Source organism: Pelmatolapia mariae, linkage group LG18 (assembly GCF_036321145.2).
Source record: "Pelmatolapia mariae isolate MD_Pm_ZW linkage group LG18, Pm_UMD_F_2, whole genome shotgun sequence".
NCBI classification, from domain to species: domain Eukaryota; kingdom Metazoa; phylum Chordata; class Actinopteri; order Cichliformes; family Cichlidae; genus Pelmatolapia; species Pelmatolapia mariae.
In genome coordinates, this window is record NC_086243.1 from 18,530,877 (window position 1) to 18,552,415 (window position 21,539).

Genomic DNA, 21,539 nt, shown 5'->3' on the forward strand with positions numbered 1-21,539 from the left:
TGAAGAACATCCAAAGCTCTTCTTTGGATGTTGGCTTCCTTTTTGTTCTGTTCTAAGTCAAGATGATCCCACACTGCTTCAATAAATGTTGAGGTCCGGGCTCTTGGCAGGCTAATCCATGACTGTCAGTGCTCCATTGTGTGGTATGCTTTTACTGCATTCGCAGTGTATTTGTGATCACTGCCATGCTGAAAAACGAAACCCTTGGAAATCAGATGTTTTAGAGATAGTGTTTCATGGATGATCAAAATCTGGTGGTACTGTTCTGCATTAATAATTCTATCCATTTTGACATGATTCCCACTGGCTGAAATGCAGACCACAGACAAAACCCAAAACATCCTCCACTGTGTTTTACAGATGGCTGTAGACACTCACTGTTGTACATCTTCACTGATTTTCTCTGTATACGTTGATAATTTGAACCACACATTTCAGTTTGGATTCATTACTCCATCAGATCAGTTCTTGTGTAATGTGGCATACCTCAGCCTTTTCTCCTCTTTCCCTTCATTAACACAATGGCTTCTTGACAGCCACTCCTCCACTGAGACCATATCCGATGAGGTTTCAGTGAACAGTATGAATTTAGCTGAAGGCCCAGATGCATGTCTCCGGTCCTGTATTAGGTCTTTGCTGGATTGTTTCCTATTTTTAAAAGGGCATAACTTTCAGATTCTGTTCAACTGTTTCAGATAGTTTTTAGGCCTGACACTCTTTTTTCCTCCATTTGTCCAGTTTCCTAAATTGTTTTTAGGCACGCAGTTTCGAGATATGCCAGGTTTTTGACTAACAGCTCTTTGGGAATCACCTTACTGGTACAAAAATATTTCTCTCTCTTTTTTTTGTCTATCAAACCATGTTATGTTTGGTATTTTTCATAGATCCAACCAAAGAAACTGGAACAAATTATGTGTTTTGCACTAGGTTCAACCCTTTGTTATGCTGCTACAACAATATGAATTTCCCAACTCTGGGATTAATAAGGGGTTAGTAAAGGGTGTTAACATCCATGTCTTAACATCCATAAAGCTTAAATGACTTATAGCCTACTGGGATGACTGTTTCTTTAATTTTCTTTTTCTGAACAGTGCATATAAATAACATAAAGCGAACGCAAGTATGATTAATATTAGAGATATAATTCTTTATTAGAGATGATTAGAGATTAATATTTTTAATTTTTAATCCGAGTGTGTCTTTTAAATCTTTCTTATACTGCGCTGCGTTTTAAAATTGAAGTCGCTGTTTCTTTACGGAGAAGATTTACAGTCGTACTCTTCAGCTTCCTGTTTTGTTTTTCTGTCGCTCGGCTTCGGGTAGACATGGAAGAATTTGCGAGGCGCGGAGACAGCCAGAGCCTCCCCGTGATAAAACGCGCTCTCTTTAAACACCGGTGGACCTGTTAAACCCCGCAGAAGACACGGGCAGCAGTACCGAGCCTCACCCGTCCCTGGTGTCCGCGACATGGCTCTCAGCTCGGGCGGCTGGGCTCCACCAGCCCCGATTCCTGCCTCGTCCCCACAGGCTGCATGCGGCGGCCCTGCACCTACCGCCTGCTGCAGTACAGTTTTAATGTCCGTCCGTGTTTCGGTGTGCCATTCCGGGATCCGACCGCTGTACCTCCCCGGAGCGGGCAGCGAGGCTCTGCGCCTGCAGCTCAGCATGGACCCGAGCCGGGCCGGAGAGTTCCGACTGGCTTTACGCGATACGAGCGGAAACCGCAGTGTGGTAAGCGTACACACACATACACACCTGTATGTTTAGAACAAATGCTTTTGTTATCAGCCTAAACGTGTGTGTGTGTGTGTGTGTGTGTGCACAAACTTCTTTTTAAGTGACATTTATATTCTTAACTAACAAAAGGCCTTTACGCGCAGTTTTACGGATCTCATAGCACGACATGTGCACCTTGGTGGATTCAATTTGAGGCACGACAAATCTCAGAACAACAGAAACTCTTTCCTGCAGTTTACACCAGGATCCACTGTGACAATCAAGCGTCTGATAGCAGAGCCTTCAGATTCCCACCCCGGTGTCGTGCTTATTACCAAACAGTATGTTTTTAAAAGGGGGGTCTTAAAAAGCCTCACATTGTTGTTTTAACGGAGAAGTAGTGTAGTTACTAAAACTTTTAGTTTCGTTTTCATTTTCGGCCCTTCCACGACATAACAGCATCACGGGGAAGTCCTTTATAGTGGTAAACTCTCCAAAATGGTAAAATGGCAGGTGGGAATTTCCACGATCCTCTTGTCATCTGAACAAACATGCAGATTTCAGCCTTGTACTTGCAAGTCATTTCTCATTATGTGTGTTGTAGGAAGTCTGTATTTATTCACTGGTATTCTACACCAAATGATTCAAACAGTGGCTTAAGCAGAAGAAGAAACTTTAGTCATTCTGTTAGCCAGTTAATGGCGTGACTAACCTTAGTGCTCAAGCCCTCCTGTGATTGGAGAGTTGGTAATGACAGATAAAAATAACAGCATGTCTTATCAGGAAAACCACACTGAGCACAGAGGTGCATTTACCTTGGCACTTTACCACTGTTTCCATTTAGATTGCTGACTGTGGCACTAACAAAAAGACAGCAGGCGGAGTTGAAGATATATGAGATTTTCTTTGGAAGTGACCAGGAATTAGAAATGAGTACAACAGAAGGACAGCTCAGGTTGAGCGGTTTAGAGACAACGTTAGAAAGGCAAGGCTGAGTTGGTTAGAACATGAGCAGAGGAGGGAAAGTGGATATATTGGAAAAAGGATGGTGAAGATGGCGGTGGGAAACATCAGGCACCCCAGGATATGATATTATTTAACATTTTATAATATGAAGAACAAGAGAAACAGTGTAAGGGTTAAACACAGAATTATGATTAATTTGTGAATTTGCAGATAGTTAAATATGCACAATACTGATCAGAACATAATCAGTAAATATAAAAGTGTTTGAGTTTGGCTAAAATGATGAATAAGAATAAAAGTAAGAAAAGAAAATAATCATTTTAGAGACAGGCGTAAGTCAGGCCTGGATCGCAGTCGGTCCAAGTCAGACTGCAACTGTTTGCACAAAACTTATATCCTATCAGGTGAACTCTGGGCAACCATTTAATCACAACAAGTTACCATCCATCACAAAATGTGGAAAAAAAAACCCAGTACAGTCTCCAGGCAACCACCAGTTTTTTGAAATACATGGAAGGGTGTTGCTATCCTGTTTTCACTGAACCTTTAGCTTTGTCAAGCTAAGAGTGACCACTGTTGGATGGTTCTTTGGTTGACCCGATTAAAACGCAAGAGCCAGGAGGATTGCCGTGGTTTATACAATCGAACAACCTCTGGCTAAGAGGATGGAACAACGCAGAGGCCACAACTACCTCTTCAGGCCCGGACTCTGCAGTCTGTTTACTCCTGTAGGCCAGTGGACACTTTCAGTGATGTGGATGTACACATATTGGACAGGGATGAGCATTGGGGAGTCTAGGAGGCCATGCTCAAGAAGAACATAGAGGAGATTGATGGATGTATGGTGGATGACGGATGTGACAGAAGAAGATGGTAGGGATAGGGTGAGATAGAGGCGGGTGATGCGCTGTGGTGACCCTTAAATGGAGCAGCAGAAAGAAGAAATGAATGTTTACAGGCTCAACGTCTAACTTGGTGCTGTATAAAACACCAAATGTAAGCTTAAGTACTTTCAACTTCTAATGTCTGATTAGTTCTCACGTCTTCAGTGCTTCTCATTCGTGAAGTGTCTCCATACTCTTTCCCATGATTCTTGTGTGGTTTGTGGTGTTTGAACCTGTTGTGTTTGGCATAATTTGCTGTGTTTGTGTGTCTGTGTGTGTCAGCCCCTCATTTAGGAGCAAGCTCCTCGATTTGTCTCGGATGGTCCTGCTGCTGTTCAGAGCTACCTATGCAAGCCTGCACACCGTCATCCAAATAATTAAAAAGTATTGCTGCAAAATGTAATTTGTGACACCATGAAATAAATCATGGAGCATAATATGAAACTGTAGATCTATGATATGATATTTAGACACATTTTTTGGACGGTTTTTGCCTATGCAGCAAAGGGCCACCATTCAGACTCGAACATGACATACGGTCATTTTTCAAATTTACTGCTTGTTTTTATGTTTTATTGTCTCTCTTTCAGTAACAGTAACTTGTTCAGTTTAAATAAAGCTTTGATCTTAAATACTAAATACTTAAAAACCGTCCAACTCTAAGCAGTCTGAGACTAAACGTGTATTTTTGCACAATTAATCTGGCAAAGCAAGCCATTTAAAGCTGTTTGGCTTCACATAATTGTGCTTTTTTTTTTACTACTTTTTGACGATCAAAGGATCAATCAGCAGATTGTGGCACACAAAAGACATTTCAATACAAACACAAGTTTAATCTTCTCAATACTGGCATTAAAATAAACAAAAAAGGCACACATGCTTAAGCTCACCTCACTTTGCACAGTGTCTGACTGGCCACATCATAACTTAACTCCCAGATCTGCCCTTTGTTTGTCACATGCACTGTGTGTCATCTTCCTGAACTCTGACAGGCTCTGAATTTGCTTTTGCATCTCCACTCTGACAGATTTCCCCCTCGACTACCGAGACACGTCTTGATTCAACTTCTTTTAGTTCGTCTGTCTCAGCTCAAAGACTTAACGGGCACCCCGCGTTATCGTATCAGACAATTTACATGCATTCCTTCCGGCAGAAGGCAAATCCATCTTCCCGGCTTTTGTCTGTGCCCTGAAGATCACTCCCCACTGCCACAGTGAATGTTCCAAGACGGATTGTGTATAAAAGAAATCTCTGCTGCCAAATTCACTCACTGATGACACGTCTTTCTCTGTCAAAGTGAGGATTTCACATGCTTCATTTTGCCATGTATCTGGGGATTGTTTCCTTTCTGTTAAATTGTGATAGTCCTCCAAAGAGAACTGCAGTTTGCATCTGTTGCATCTACTGTTTGTTTTTTTTTCTCCCTCAGCTCTTGTTCAGTGCAAAGGAGGGTCTTCCTTTTTAATATGCTAAACATTCGTTAGTCCCAGCTTTTCAGGTTTGAGGTGTTTTTTGACATATTAAACAATTAGTCAGGTGGATGCAAATGAAAGTGATTTGACTTGTTGGTGTTGGAACTGAGTTTTTGGCTCTAGGATTCATTTGTCACACTTCAGCTAATGTATGGGGAAGAAATTTTCTTACATCACTTTGTGTTTTTACCTTCAGTTTATTGCAGAGTTTGACCTGCGCTCTGTGCAGTATGAGGTCAAGTCCTCTCGCTGCCATGAGATGCGTCTTGTTGCTCCGCCTCACGACTGCATCCGCTTCAACTTCCGCTGCGACCGAGAGGCCGAGGAGTGGGCCACCGTGATGATGTCTTCACTAAGAGAGGCACACAGAGGTCAGTTTGACAATTTTGTTTCTTTAGTTCCGATAAAATGAATAATGGTTTATATCAGTCAAATATAAATGTAACGCTCATTAAACAACATTGTACATCCTTTCCAAAAATCCATTTTAGTAAACATTAGAACTAAAGACGGTGACACAGTAACTGAAACCAGGCCTTTTGTCGGTTGTTATTCTGAGATTTTAAGGTCCAGGTCACTAAGATCATCCTTCTCCCCTGTTGTGATACTCTATTTGAACTTCGTCAGGGCATCTCTACCATGTCTACATACCAAAATGTGCTGAGGTCCTGTCCTGTGATTCGTGTTAACAAGCAGTTGAAAAAGGTGTAGCTAACAAAGCAACCAGTGAGCATACAGTCACTTGACTCCTTCAACTTCAGCAGGTCGTCTTGACCATCTTCTCCATGCCTAAAAAGATGGAGCTGTGGATTTTAAACCACAGCTGCTCCACAGTTATACTAAAGTAAATCCAGCAAACAGCAACCTATTTTAGTCGATTTTAGTTGCAGCAAACAGGTTCTGCCATGTTTGCTGTAACTAATTAGATATTTGTTAAAGAGTGGTTTGAGAGGACGTACCCAATAAAGTGTATTTCACAATTCTGTTCCCTGTGACGCATTGTTTTTTCGCTGTGTTGCTCCAATTTGAAAACTCAGTTCAACTTTCACCCAAATATCTGCTGAGTAAAGGTTCCTCTTCTGCATTTTGACTGGCACCGGTCCATTTTGAATCAGGTTTGATGAACTGCAAATCTCTTGAAAGCACAAAGCAGCTGCACAAGTTCCTTACTTTGTGCATACACAGCAAAACCGTTTCTTACTGGTTCTTTTTTACAATGACGCAAAACTTTTTGTCTTAAACTGTGTTGCACTCAGTTTTTGCTGTAACAGTTAAACAAACAAAATGCTTTCAAGCCTCCACCCAAAGGGAGGGAGTATGTAATCGGTCTGTCTGTTTCCTAACAGTCTAGCGTTCTGAGTTTTCAAGATATCGTTTTCAAATTTCCTGTGATGGTAGATGCCAGAATCAGGTCAAGTTAAAGGTCATACCAAATGTGGAAATCAGTACAAACTTTAAATTAACCACAATTTTTCATGGATCATCTTCAAATTTTGCAACAACATAGTAGGTCTTGGGGGACATGAGTACCTAGGTTGGTTAAGCATTTAACCCTGACCTTCAAATGACCCTGAAAATAAATTCAGAACCCATATCGAGTAATATGTCATATGAAAGGGCATGGGGAGAGCTGTACAATACAATTGAAATGTTTTCAATACAACACCCTGCGACGTCACAATGACGCCGTAAGGCTTTGCAAAAGTCACACAGAGCATGAATAAATGTTAAAAGTTTTTACAGCTTACAGAAGCCAAAGATTTCAGTCAGTTGGGCTCCAATCATGTGGGTGAAGATGATAAAATACACTATTCTAGTATTTAATATTTTAAGGTCATAGGTCAAAGGTCAGGGTCACACCAATTAAGAAAAAAACTGTAAAGCAATATATTGGTCATTGGGGAACATAAGCTGTTTTTTCTTCTTTAAAACATTTTTTCAATATAACATTATATAACTTCACAATGACTCAAAAAGATTAATATACTACACTTGATACCCATATTTACAATGCTGACGTCAGCATGCTGTAATAAAAACATCATAAAACATTAAAGTTTCAGTATAGCCCTCTGAGAGCTCTTGTTTGTAAAGAATTGATTTAATGTTGATAATCCATCAAAGAAACAAAAACTGAGGCGCCCTCTGGTGGCAGCATGCTGATGAACAATCTATTTTTTTTCTCTACCCGTTTTGCCTGTCTCTCTCTCCCCTCATACTTTTATTACATTTTTCTTTTCATAAAAACGTGAAAATAGGGTTTACCTCAGGTTAAAGGGGATGAATAAAACCATTTGTGAAACCGTTAAAAAGACTCTTTATAAACAAACTGAGTAAATAAGAGCAAATTACTGACCTTTGTTATACTGTAAACGTATTGCACCTAAAAATTTTTGTGTCTGTGAAACATAACTCACGCTGTGAGAAGTCAAAGAAAAAGCACTTTAGATGTTTTCTATCTGAGGTTAATGGTAAAAGCTGGAATCAAATCAAAGCAACATTACACATGTTAGTTGGAGGAGATAAAGTATCGTTTGGGTTGGGCCAACTGTTATAGAGCGTTAGTTTTTTGTATGCTTTTGCTATGTTGCTTAGTGATAAACGTACGCAGACGTCGGACCTTTATCAACCCGGTGCAGCTTGTGTAAACACTGATATTGGCTGAACTTGGTATGTGTTGACTTCAAGGCGTTGTAAAGCACTTCAGTGAAAAACTTCTCCATCTCTCCTCTGACAGTTGCAAATGTGGATACATATGAATCCGACAGCAAACAGAACAACACGGCAGCGGCGAAGGAGCAGTGGAGCTCAGCCTCGCTCCCGCTGAGCGGTGAGCATCCATGTTTGTCGCCATGGGGTTTTTTTTTTCTCTCTCTCTCTCTCTCTCTCTTTACTCACAGTGTGGTTTAATAATGTCACGTTTAATTGCTGTCCCGTGCTTTTCAGAGGAGCTGTGTTTGGAGCTCACCAGGGCAATCGAAGCCGGCGACACGCAAGCTGCTTCACAGCACGCGTCCGCGCTGGCTCAACAGAAAGCGTCGCTGACGATACAGCTGTCGGAAAAAAACTACGCAGATGGGGAAATCAGGTGAGGAGGTGGAGAAACGTTTGGCTGTGCAGGGTTATTCAAGGTCATTATTATGACCGCTGTGTCTTCCAGTGTTTACCTGTGTGCCGTATCTGTGTTGCAGTTTATCTGTGGTGGTGGAGGATGTCTCGTCATCCTGTTGTGTCACAGTGAAAGTGTTTCCCTACATGACTGTGGCTGCACTCAAGCAACAGGTCAGAAAACTGCTGGTTACAACAGCTGGAAACGTAGCTGATCATAAATTTTCACTCACTGACTTCCTCCTCCTTTCTTCTTCTTCTTCAGGTATTTCTCGAGTACGGTTTCCATCCTCGCGTCCAGCGCTGGGTGATTGGTCAGTGTTTGTGCACCGAGCCGAGGTCATTAGCTTCCTACGGGGTGCAGAAGGATGGCGATACAGCGTACCTATACTTGATCTCTGCCCGGCAAGCCCGGATTACCCGCCACCTGTTCCAGCAGGACCTGGAGAGTGCCCTACTCACCACACCTCTCCCCCCAGGCAACGGCCCCACCTCCCAGGACTGGAGGGGTTACAACACCCTCCCCTCGAGGCTTCCCCACAACAACCAGGGTGAGTTCAGGGTACGTTGCGATGATGATGTTTCGGTTGCATCTGCACAGCAGGCGATGAGTGCACTGCTGTGGTCCTGCTAGGTAACAACAACACTTGTTAGCAGAGTCAGTCGCAGCCACCTTAACCATCCTCAGTACTTTAGAGCTTTTTGTCACTGATGTGCTGAGGCAATGCTGATATAAACTGAACCTTTCCTGCTGCTGAATCAGGGGGATATTGGAAGTTATTGCATAATTAGTTTCATTTCATTAGGTAAAGAAACCCTTCGTGGAGGAAGCTGTGCCACCGAGCAGCCAGCACTCTGTGACCGAACACCAGAGCAATGTTTGCTGACTCGATCATCTTTTAGATTTACTGCGTCTCAAACTTGTGGTCAAGGAAGCATAAAGTCTAGTAGAAAGTCACCTGTGTACACATTAAAGTCTCGTGTGATTTCCAGATTAGTTCCTGACTGCAGAAGATTTGCAACCAGCTTTTAACTGTCCAAGTTTTTAACTGCCAGCCTGTCTTATCCTCTTTCGTTGGTGTCCGAAACACCAACATAGACCTTTGTTTCAAGAAAGACGAACACCCGTCCACACACTTGGCATCGACCAAATCGAGTGCTTCCGAGCACCAAGATACAGAGTCCGATTTGTGAAACCGATGGTGCCCTGGGAGGAGCAGATAGAGGAGCATGACAGGAGGAAAAGGGAAATAGATATGATGGTACTACGCTGAAACCCAAGCCAGACTGCGTACCGGCTAAATTCCTGAAAAGCATGATGACCCCTGATACTGATGAGCATAAAGTGCTATTAGATTAATTATTCTAATTACTCGCTATCTTTTGGGGGAAGCTATGTGTAGAAAACACAAGAATCCGGACAATCCCTACAGTTTGAGAGTCGTCAAACCTGAATTAACACTGCAGGACAACAATTCCTAATGTGGGAATTATACTCCGCGGTAGTGCTGGGCGATATGACGATATATATCGTGTGGACGATAGAAAAGTGTCTATCGTGCCATTTGTCTTCTATCGTTTCTATCGTTTCTAGCCCGAATTTTACAAATTATTACATAAAATATATCATTAACCCTTTACAACCGGTCGGAGCAGGCACACTCCGTTTTGCCTAACTATTTTTAAATCCCTGTAGAACTGTAACCACGTAAGGTAGCGCAATAATGGGTTTTTTTGCATATGAAACCGTAAGAGTTGTACTTACATCTTATTCCATTAGCTTGCCCTAGGTCACGGTTTTCTTCCACATATAGCTTTGCAAAAATTGCATAAAAAGTACTTCCAGCAACAAAAACATAATATTCCAGACTTGCAGCAACAAAAACATAATATTCCAGAAACAGGCTTTGCCGATCCAATCAGCTGTTCATAACACTTCCTAGTTTGTATATAAGTCAGCGCGAACTCTCGCATGTCCGCCATTACCTGCCCGAAACCGGAAGTGACGTCATTTTCGCGGAAAATGTAGTTTTTTAGCTTCAAAGCCTATGTTGGTGTTTTTAAAAGTCATGTTTGACTTTATGTTCTTCTGTATCGTTTCTGGGATGCTTAGAAGTCAAATTACACTGTTGTAAATAGTTTATTTTGATGCACATGCTGTGTTTTTGCAAATTTGCATTTATTTATTTTTATTTTTCCTGTAGTATATAAAAAATTGTGTGTCTCAAAAATAAAACTAAGAAGACACTCAAAATAAATAAATGTAAAGATAAGCTCTGGCGGACTTGGTTCTATGGTAGGTCTTAAAGGGTTAAATAGCCTGTGCAAATATATTAGTGTTGTCTTCTCACTATACATACTCTTAACAAGAGAAAATAAAGTATTAAAAAATGATATTTTTTGCAAAGAAACTCTGTCTTGTGGTTTTGCAACATGGTGCTGCTTTACGTGCACCCGGATTTGCGACATGCTTTACGGTAATTCAAAACAAAGACTGCACCCTCTCCACTCGCTGTTTAAAGACTGCATACTTTCCAGATGACCACAGGTCAGGTGGTATATCGTGATTTATATCGTTATCGTGATATAAAATAATTCATATCGTGATAAATATTTTTTCCATATCGCCCAGCACTACTCCGCGGTACATGTTCTGTCAGGAATTTGTGAGTGGGGCTGTTAAATAACCTTAAGATCCATCCATCCATTCACTGCCGCTTATCCTTTTCAGGGTCGCGGGGGGGCGCTGGAGCCTATCCCAGCTGTCATAGGGCGAGAGGCGGGGTACACCCTGGACAGGTCGCCAGTCTGTCACAGGGGTAACACACAGGGACAGACAACCATTCACACTCACTCGTACATTCACACCTAGTGGCAATTTGGATTTTCCAATTAACCTATCCCCACAAGCTGCATGTCTTTGGACTGTGGGAGGAAGCCGGATTACCCGGAGGGAACCCACGCAAACACGGGGAGAACATGCAAACTCCACACAGAAAGCCCCCGGCCTGATGGTGGAATTGAACTCAGGACCTTCTTGCTGTGCGGCAACAGTGCTAACCACCGTGCCACCGTGCTGCCCTAACCTTAAGATATTATTCAAAAATTACAATTCTTTATTTTGGGATTTTTGTAGGCGTGTGAAAATCTTTCAAGCTGGATGTAGATGCAGCCAGTTTAACACTGTGTTGTCCGCAGGTACAGGTGGAGGGAGCGACAGATCAGGTGACATCAAAGATGTTCTCGACATTGAGAAGCTGCAGCTGAATGATCATACCAGCAAAGCGAGTAAAACACAGGTATGTGTTTAGTATATGATGCTTCTAACATTGCAGGGACACAGGGATGCCAAACTTAATTAACTCCCCTGCACCCTAATAGCAAATACATGTTTTGGCTCTAGTACGCTGTATAAACAGACCCAGTCATTTTGTCCTGGAAGCCAGCCTACAATATGAAAGAAACTGCTCTGTTCAGAAAAGAGAAACAAGGGTTACCCCTAGTAGGCATCCCAGGAGGGAAGAGTTAAAGGATAGCTTACGCTTGCAGTGAATTAAACCTTAAAGTAAACCTGTTTTTTTAATTGTCTTTGTCATGTAGTCATAGGTCAGTGTTGGTGGGCTCTGGGCTCTTAATCCCCACAGACAAGAGTTAATGCAAAATCTACCTAATTTTTCAAACCATAGTTTCCAGTAAGAGAAATAATTGTGAATTTGTTCATTACAAAGTATTATTACTTTTGATAGAGCTTTAAATGAACTCCACATATACTCAGCAGACAGAGTGGGCATGTCCCTCGTGCACTTTCATCAACAAGCCATCTCGTCCCGGCTGCGAGATCTGCGCTACAGCCAGACCTGACACACAGAGCTTTATCCAGCAGGTACTATAACAGATACAGGAATCAATATTTGTTTTACTCTCCTGGAAACTTCTCCCCCTGCTGACAGTGATCTTTTTTTCATCTCGCACAAAGGAGAAAGGAAGGCGAGAGGATCGGGGAGAGTCTGGTTTAAGCAGCAGCTGACTGCCCTTCATCACTGTCCGGTTTTCACTTCTCACTCACTCGCACGCACACATACATACACACAGAGTGAGAAGGCTAATTCTGCCACTTACATGTTGACAAAATACTTACATGAAGCCTGTCAAGTGCACTGAGAGTCCTCTGACAGCTGGCTGGCTGCTGAAGACGGGGCCGTTTGAAGCGCTGTAGCATGACGCAGAGCTGCACCCTTCGCTGCTCAGACGATGAACTGCTGACACGAAGCTTTGACAGTTTATATGGACATGACCTGACCATGACATACTTCTGCATCAGGCCAGATCTCCTTGCTATTTATTTTACTGTGTGCGTGCGTGGGTGTTAGTGTGAGTGTGTGTGTGTGTGTGTGTGTGTGTGTGTGTGTGTGGAGCAAGCAACACAGACAGCCTAATATTTATTTTAGGTGGGAAGAGAAGGGAGGTAAATTTGATTGGAGCTGAATTTGTGGAAATGTCAAACTCCGGTGTCTGCCAACTGTGAAGTGATAAGAAAGGTTGAAGCCTTGTGCAATACCCTATTCTGTCTGTTAATATGACATCTGTTGGTGCCAAAAGAATATTAAAAGTGTTTTTAAAATAAAAAAGAAGCAGCAGTGGCTGTAAAGAGAAGGATTTGTGATGCATTTACAGGGTTGTTGAGTGCTTTTATTTTTGTATAACATTGTATTACATGTATTATTTTTACCAGAGGAGCATTGAGTAATTGTACATTTTAGCAGCTGATCTAATTTGTTTCTTTGAGATGTGACAGCAAAAGAATGATCTGTTTTCAGTACATAATACTGTAAAAGCTCACATTATCTGAATAAACAAAATGGAATTAAAATAAATGCAGTTTTTTCTGTTCTTGTGAGATCTACAAACGTCGTGTTATTAGGCACAGCCTGCTAGTAACAGGTTGGACCTCTGTTTGCCTTCAGAATTAACTTAATTCTTCATGGCGCAGAATCAACAAGGTGCTGGAAACATCCATCAGAATGGCATGACAGCCTCCTACGGATGCTGCACATCTGTCAGCTGCACATCCATGATGTGAATCTCCTGTTCCACATCATCCCAAAGGTGCTTTGTTGGCTTGAGATCTGTGATTGTGGCGGCCATGTGAGTAGAGTGAACTCATTGTCATATCAAGAAACCAGTTTGAGATAATTTGAGTTTTCTGACATGGTACGTTATCCTGCAGCCATCAGACGATGGGTCCACTGTGGTCATGAAGGCATGAACACGGTCAGCATCAATACTCAAGAAGGCTGCGGTGTGAATCGTAGCCTCAGCTTCCTGCTCCTAGGTAAACAGAATCTGGTGTGATCTTCTGCTGCTGTAGCCCATCGGCTTTAAGGCTCAAGATGCTCTTCAGCATACTTGGCTGTAATGTGGTTATTTCTATTATCTTGAAGCAGTGTGGTCATTCTTCTCCAACCTCTAGCATCAAACAGGCATGTTTAACCAGAGAACTGCAGTGCACTGGGTATTTTGTCTTTGACCGCTCTCTGTAAACCCTCCAGATGTTTGTACAGGGCCTTTGTGGAAGTCCTTTTAATCTGTGGCAACAGGTCTGAAATCTTTCTGTAGGAAAAGTGTCATTTCACTCTTTTTTTGTGTTTTTCTACACTAAAAAAACTATTTTTCATCCATGTTTATTATATTACAGATTATAATGTTAAATAATTCTGTGACACAGTAAATGATATAAAATTCGTGAACACCTGTCCTAATGGAACGTTTTTATGTATTTATGTTGCCGCAGTAAATAAGCTGTACGTATGTGCAGTGATAATACAGGAAGGTGTCAAAATGTATTTTATTTTTGGCAGCCATAAATATGAAATAAACACAAACCAAAGTTTCAACAAGTATAAAAATATTAGATGTAGTGATGGCTTGTTCCAATGCAGACAAACATTTTAAAAAGAGGCAGACGGCCAAAATGGTTTCTACCATTAGATCACTGTTTTATATGTTGGTACCGAGTCAATGTTTAGCATCCTGTATGATTAATTAAAAAAAAGAGAGAGAGAGAGAAACAGCACAGTATTGTTCTTTATGTATCCCCCCAAAAAACCTTTAGAAGAAATCCCCAAAAAAGTCTTTAATCAAAATCTCTTTTTACACAAATCAACTGTGACTTTTATAGTTATTGGGAAAAACTCATCCCCTTCATGCACCTATACTGTATAATTCTGAAACTGATGTTAAGTAGAAATCAGTTCATTTTGCTCACTTTCAAATAGTTTTTGGTGACTCAGAAATGCCTCTGATGTTTAAAGACTGAAATACTTTGAGTAAATGTAATAACCAAATGTCCAAACATGGAGTTGGAGTTGCTGCGTCTTCTCCAAGGCAACTACAGTACATTGTTTTTTCCTCTCCAGTGGATTCAACTGGTAATTCTTCACATTCACCCAGCAATGACAAACCTGAGAACATTTCGGAGGGCGGTCGCACTCACAAGACCCTTCAGTGGACCTGTGGGCTACTTCCAGAAGAGGATGTTCCAGAAAAGCAGCCAGCATGGATAAACTAGCAAGGCTATGAGTGGGTAGACTAAAGATCCGTACAGGGAGTGGTCCAAGATCCCCTGTGAAATGACTGATAGATACAGCAACCAGCCATCTTGGAAGCTGACAGGCATTTCTTGCAGCTCTTGAAAGAAAAAGACTGAAAACAGGAGCGTGCAAGCTGGGCTGAGGATGACCAAGATGAATGCTGACAAAACCCTGGAGAGAGAAAAAGAGCAGAACACGGTTTTAGTTCTGTATAGTGATAGAGGGCTATGAAGGCCAAAGTGTCTGTGCAGGTGTTTACTTTGGAACGTGGGGTGTGACAAAGGCAGCTAAGGGCACCAGAGTGAGAGCCAGAATGAAGCCTAAGGAGAAGTTGATGAGGGCAGTGCAGCCCAGCAGCACAGCCAGGTACAGCACCGCGACGAGCTTCAGCACTCGCCAGCCCTGCTCCGTGCCCTCCCCCGACAGCAGTCTGCAACAAACAACACAACAGCTCACTTAATCTCCCGCGTCAAGTTAGCCATTGTCTGATAATCAACTAAAAGTTATGTTTTGACATGTTTACAATTTAAGTTTATGTACTGAACTTTGAGGGGTAATCCACACAGGAAGCTCACTTTAGTTGATCGACTCATTCGGGCCCCACAAATTTTACGTCACCGTCACCTTTTTAACTTAAAGTTACCAAGTGCTACTGACTTTCTGTGGTTTCTGGTCGCTGTGAAATCACTTCCTATGTGGATGTCTCTTAAGTGTGTGCACTGATGCATACATAACTCAGTGTGAGAACCCTGAATGATTTGAATTTGTGCTCATACTGAAAACTCAGTTTCATAGTTTGTACATTAATGTTTTGCCCTCCTCGAGTCACTCTACTCTGACATCAGGAACTGTCGCTCACTGGATATTTTTCTCTCTTTTTCTGACCATTCTCTGTAAACCCTAGAGATGGTTGTGTGGGCAGTTTGTGAAATACTCAGACAAACCACTTATTACTATCATTTGATTGATTGATTAAATATTTGGGTTAACAAGCAGTAGGACAGGTGTATCTAATAAAATTACCAATAAAGATATGTACAAGGAAAATCAATTCACACACACACACACACATATTATGTAGTACCTGTGTGTGTTATGCGGCAACGCCAGACCTGCTGTGTAAATAGCAATTGCTGTCAGGACCACAGCCTCGGTCTCAGACACAGGGAAATGTTCCACAGCAGTCTCCTGAAAACGAATCGGCAGCGCGTACAGAGCAACTCCTGTCAGGTGGCTGATCACCAGAGGAGTCAACACCGACAGCACTCCTGGACTGGACTGCTGGGAGGAAGCAGATTTTTATTAAAGTATTGATTAACCAGACTTAAGCCAGCAAAATTTAGGTTCAGTTTTGAGGAGTTTGTCGTAGCACGTGTGTCTAACCTGATCAATGTCAGCAACTCCATCCTCTGTTGTCGATGGTGGAGTATTGAGTTGAACCCACAAGTCTAACGCCTGTATTACAGTCAAGGAAAAAAACTGAAGGTTGAATTTGTTCCCACCCTGCTCTAAGCTGTTATTAGGTTTCTTTTATACATTTCATTTCATTTTTATTTCAGGATACACGAAGCAGCAGAATAATGGCGAGCAGGCCGAAGGCTGGCATGTAGTATCCAATAGAGACAAAGTGAGAGAGTGACGGCATGAGGTAGAAGAAGTAGGACTGGTGCAGGCGCTCCAGGAGGTTATTCAGCTTACGATACATTCCTTCCAGCAGCCTGCAGGACATTCATTTAGACAAAAAAAAAAAGATCATAAAAGTGTCAAATTACAAGCAGAACATAAAAGCCTTAAATATAAACAAAATCAGTATACACCATCTCTGACCTGCCGATGGTAGTTGCATCAGTCTTGTACTGCCGGAAGCTGTTGACACCCTTGATGGTTGCAGCTTCAATGTGGTAGCGCAGAAACAGGCCGTGGTCTCCCCAGGGCCGCCCACTGGCTTGCTTCATCACCATCAGCATCATAGTCTGGACTGCGTGGCTGTACCCTGACACGCTATCCCAATCGTTCCTTTGCAGCTGTAAACACATCCACAAAGAAAAGCTACATAACGACTCTCCAACACATAATCTTAGCACTCTGCTAACCATGCACAGAGCAGAGTGCGTCTGTTTATAAGCCTTTACCTTGCCCTGGATGGTGCAAAGAACTCCTATCTTCTGACAAAAGGCATAGAAGAGGTTTGCTAAGTCCAGGTTGGGTAACTGGCCATTGAGGCCTTCCAGTACCAGGTCCAAACTGGTGATGACATCACTGCTAAGCTCCAGGGACAGTGCTGCCTGGATTGATCCACCACGGCCTTGTAATGGAGACCACGACATACCTGGATGAACCATTTCAGCAGTAAAGTTAACTTAGTTATACATCTCTTTCCTTTATTTTACTGTACTGTAACTAGATACACGTGTTTGATCACCTGTAGTGTTGGTGTGATGGTAGCCCTCCAACCAGGCCTGCATACCAATCAAATCATGCTCATTGACAAGGAAGATGATGTCCTTGGCCCAGAAAATCTGATCTATTAAACAAACAACATTCATTAAACCAAGAAAAGCAACTGCAGCATCATTCAAATTGTGGAGAAGGAGAGGGGAATGGGTGCTGTACTCACTTCTGAAGTACTGAGCCAAGCCGAGAAGCAGTCCCACAGCCTGGTTGTTGTTATCACCTGGGCTGCAGGGAGCACTCAGCACCAAGGCTTCAGTCCGTGGAGCTCTAGGAGCTCGAAGGATACCATATACATTTGTGCCTTTTACAATCTGCCAAGAAGAGGAGACAGCACCAAAACAGAAGTCATGAAATATTCATAAAGATTATGCAAACACCAGTCCGTCTCTTGCTGAGAACAAAATCAGTTTTCCACGATAAACGTACATATCTCTCTTTGTTTTCATCAGGGAAGGGTAGTGTGCGAGAGAAGCTCTGAGTAAACACTTCCAGTCCTCGATCCTGCATATTCTTCACGAGCCAGTCCACTGGCATCCCACTGCAGAGAAGCAAATAGTCAAACAAGATTACAGCAAAAACGATCAGACTTCTACCAAGACCTGAGTTTGAAAAAAACAACAAAAACTAGGAACAAACTGCATAAAGACCCACAAGTCTATTGCAAACCTTACCCAACTTTCTTCTTATGGGCTGCAAACTCCCTCCCTGTGGCCAGCGCTCTCTCCCCAGCTGGAAAGCGCTCCTCCACCATGGTAGAGCCCATGGCATTCTCTGACATGTATGTCCGCAAAGTGAACGGCTCAAAGGCCAAACCCATGAACCAAGCCACACCGGCAAAGTAGCAGACCACACTAAAACAAGACAGAAGTAATATTAACAGGAGAGAGAGAGAGAGAGAGAGAGAGAGAGAGAGAGAGAGAGAGAGAGAGAGAGAGAGAGAACTAAACGAAAGTAGGCAGACTGTTCACCATGAATTAAGCTCACCAGATTGGGGCATTGAGGCGAGTCAGCATGCTGATCAAAGCCCGTCTTCTGTTTGGGTCAGACAGCAGCCCCATATTATCAGCTGTAACTTTACTCCAAAGCCTGGATTTACTGGCGGATCCTGAAAGAAACACACAGACACTTTAAATATGATCTGTTAGCAATCCGTAAGGATAGCTGCCGCTGAGGAATACACATCGATATGAAGACATTTATGACCATTCGACGCTGCGGTAATCACGCCTTTATATCGAGATGAGAAATTGCTTCCTGGGATCCATTGTCAGAGCATCTACTGACAGCTGAGGTTAGCCTGGTGCAGCGAGCTAGCAAGCAGGACGGTTTCGCTAAATGGGAAATGTTTAAACTCGCTATACCCTGCAAACGCGTTTTTTAAGAGGTTTAACAATAACTTTGTATTATTTTGCAGAATATATATGAAAAACCCACCTGTGTCCACTAGTCACATCCACCTTCAGAGGTGGGGCTTTATCGCAGAAGCCGCTGCTGTACGTTTTCGATTTCCTTGTTCCTGCGGGAACATTACTGCGGCGCACCGACTTCCGTTCAACCAAGTTAAAATAAAATAAAGTAAAACAAAATAAAACGACACAAAGAAATATTGAAAATACTGGATGAATAACCTGTTTCATCGTTATTTTAAGGTACATGTTTAAAACTTCCCTTAAAATTTTTCTTAAATGCCTAAAGCTCGTAGTTTTCATTTAGCTTGCCATAATACAGAGTGAGTTTACTCGTTTATTTAGTTTTAAACATTTAAACAGTTTTTTAAAATTATTATTTATTGGTATAAAATGTAGAACATCAATGTGGTAGCTTGTTTCTGCCAGTGGAAATATATATATAGAATCTCAAAATGTGTGAGCTCAGAAGTAAGTCAAAATTTCAAGATACTTAGTAACTTAAACTTTTGAGAAAGGGTTAAAATCGCAAAAAAATTGAGTTGGACAAACAAGCTTCCATTGTAGACAGTAGGGAGCAGGTGGGAAAGATAACTGGGAGTGATGGAGGTGTGTCCTGGAGAGAAGGTCAGTAGAAACAAGAGAGGATACATGTTTTAATGGCAGGGAGGCAGGTGGAGAGGTGAAGCTGCAGGAGCAGACGTCGTATAAGTAGACAAGTTTGAATACCTCCCTCACAAATAAAAAACCAATAAGGAAACGATGCATGACTAACATATTTATTATTACATTTATCACATACATACAAAAGTATTCAGTGACTGATATAAATGAATTAAACGTTAATATCATTTGTAAATATTTAAAGTCCAATAACACTTTCAAGCTGCACTCGGAGTCCACATGTTCCTGCCACCGTCCCACGTCACTCTCCAGTAAGCACCGAGGCTTCTTGAAGATGCTGCCTCACCACCTCATCCAGCACTTTGCTCACACCTTTACAAGCAGTCATTGCAGCCTCAATCAGAGTCTCGAGGTGATCCTGATGCAGTCTGGCATCCATCTGCAGCAGAGCGATCTGTCCACCTCGGGGCAGAAGCGCTAAAGCCAATGAGCTCACGCCTCCATTTTCCTCCGCGTAGCACAGGTCAGCAAGGGGGGTCTCATCCACAAACCCTACAGTGCAGGCACACACATAGTCCCGCATGGGGATGCCAGCGTCAATCACTGCCAGTGTGGCAGCATTCACGCACACGCTGTAATTCCCTCCGTCTGACTGCAGAATCTGTTGGAAGACGATGGAAACGTGTTTGTGAACAATTACAAAAAAATCTATTTCTGCAATAATACCTCTCACCAGATGAAGTGTCAGTCCAACACGAACCTTGACATAGATATCAATTTGAGAGCGAGGGTACAGCTGGGTCATCACAGCAGCCTCAAACGTCTGCTTCAGGTGGAGGCTCATCTCAGTGGATTTGCGGTCTCCGTGTGGTCGTCTCTTCCTCTCCGCTGTGCTGAACGTGGCCATGCTATACTGACAGTTGATAACTGCTCGATCATGAAGAGTCCGACTTCGAGAACCTCGCATCTGGAGGAAAACGACAGGTAAGAACTGATGTACAGCTTGGACTGGACGTTACTGTGCTTACACACTGGAACAATGTTAACTGCACTGAACATAAAGAAATGCTGCAATATACACTAACTGGACACATTTTTTGGTGCACTTGTTCGACGGCTTGTTAACGCAAATATACTTGGAATATAAACGTATCATTTGCACACAGTCAACCTGATTATTGTTGCTGACTGTGTCCATCCCTTTATGACCACATCTTGTGATGTTTGCTTCCAGCAGGATAACACCCCACATCACACACCTCAAACAGGTTTCTTGAATATTCTCAAATGACCTCTACAATCACCATGTCTCATTCCAAAGGAGCACCTTTAGGATGTGGCGTAACAGGAGATTAATATTATGGATGTGCAACCAAAAAATCAGCAGCCACTGTGTGATGCTATTATCTCAATATGGACTAAAAAACTCAAGTGGAAAAGTGTTGTTGAATTCATAACATGAACCAAGGTGTACCCAATAAAGTGTCTAGAGAATGTATATGCTATCATAACTTTGATTTCAATTCATACTTCATGCTGTTGAGCCTTAAATAAAACTTACTACACATCCCGTCTGCTTTGAGCAATAATTTAATAATGATACTACACTGTGCAAGTACTGCTACAAGCAAAAGTTCTCGCTGAAAATGCCCCTTTCTCAGGTATTTACACTATATTATATCAAATTGTGGCGACTTTATGTCACTGGTGTGATGACCAAAATCAAATGCATTTTATTGTTTATCCCCACTAACCCTCTCCTCCATCCGCGGCACTTACTTCGTGGGGACCGTACACCACGGCCAGAGCTTTGGTGTTCCCCTGCTCTAAATACGCAGAGCCGTCGGCCTGAGTGAACACACCCATACGGGCCTGAAGCTTCCGCAGCTCAGTGGCTTTTCTTCCATCTAAACGGTATCCTTGGTCAGACAGCAATTCCAGGCCCGCCATGTTTCCGTAAACTTCGAATGAACGGCAACGCAGCGTCCCACGTGTCTCCTGCTATACTACATTACCCATACGCCGAGTACCTAATAGAAATACGGCAACACCATAGGTCCAAACCGAACGACAACCTCCGGAAAAGAAAAACAGGCAGAACGGAAACCATAAGAAGCACAGTTAGTATCCACAATAAACCGTTTTCATTGTGTTTAATACTCTGGTTTCACGTTACTGGTAGCTATGGTCATCTTTTATATACAGTGTTGTGGTCCAAACATTAAGTGTTTGGGTTATCAGTTACAATAAATACAGAATATAGTGGTTAGCACTGCTGGCTCACAGCAATAAGGTCCTGGGTTTAAACCCACCAGTTAG

At 42.4% G+C, this 21,539-nt stretch overlaps 3 protein-coding genes across 6 annotated transcripts; 1 reads left to right on the forward strand and 2 right to left on the reverse strand.

Moving 5' to 3' along the window:
- Positions 1–1,234: 1,234 nt before the first annotated feature.
- Positions 1,235–13,827, forward strand: LOC134616296 (ranBP-type and C3HC4-type zinc finger-containing protein 1-like). Of its 3 annotated transcripts, none has more exons than XM_063461049.1 (9): positions 1,235–1,731; positions 5,235–5,409; positions 7,776–7,868; positions 7,985–8,126; positions 8,230–8,320; positions 8,412–8,697; positions 11,351–11,445; positions 11,922–12,029; positions 12,123–13,827. In XM_063461049.1, exons 1-9 carry the CDS (start codon positions 1,468–1,470, stop codon positions 12,171–12,173), a joined length of 1,305 nt encoding a protein of 434 aa, XP_063317119.1. In that variant the 5' UTR covers positions 1,235–1,467; the 3' UTR covers positions 12,174–13,827. The 3 variants fall into 3 exon arrangements, with proteins under 3 accessions (XP_063317119.1, XP_063317117.1, XP_063317118.1); XM_063461047.1 differs by having other exon boundaries at positions 1,238–1,731; positions 11,345–11,445; XM_063461048.1 differs by having other exon boundaries at positions 1,240–1,731; positions 11,345–11,445; positions 11,925–12,029.
- A 107-nt stretch (positions 13,828–13,934) lies between these two features.
- Positions 13,935–18,706, reverse strand: gpaa1 (glycosylphosphatidylinositol anchor attachment 1). 2 transcript variants are annotated; one of them, XM_063461045.1, is made up of 13 exons: positions 18,625–18,706; positions 18,175–18,295; positions 17,862–18,041; positions 17,617–17,728; positions 17,354–17,501; positions 17,159–17,260; positions 16,869–17,065; positions 16,564–16,760; positions 16,301–16,454; positions 16,120–16,191; positions 15,821–16,014; positions 14,996–15,166; positions 13,935–14,907 (listed from the first exon to the last, which is right to left on the reverse strand). In XM_063461045.1, exons 2-13 carry the CDS (start codon positions 18,246–18,248, stop codon positions 14,664–14,666), a joined length of 1,845 nt encoding a protein of 614 aa, XP_063317115.1. In that variant the 5' UTR covers positions 18,249–18,295; positions 18,625–18,706; the 3' UTR covers positions 13,935–14,663. The 2 variants fall into 2 exon arrangements, with proteins under 2 accessions (XP_063317115.1, XP_063317114.1); XM_063461044.1 differs by having other exon boundaries at positions 15,821–16,017.
- Positions 18,707–19,408: 702 nt separating this feature from the next.
- Positions 19,409–21,207, reverse strand: exosc4 (exosome component 4). The gene is made up of 3 exons (XM_063462341.1): positions 21,000–21,207; positions 19,981–20,187; positions 19,409–19,881 (listed from the first exon to the last, which is right to left on the reverse strand). Exons 1-3 carry the CDS (start codon positions 21,168–21,170, stop codon positions 19,522–19,524), a joined length of 738 nt encoding a protein of 245 aa, XP_063318411.1. The 5' UTR covers positions 21,171–21,207; the 3' UTR covers positions 19,409–19,521.
- Positions 21,208–21,539: the final 332 nt, after the last annotated feature.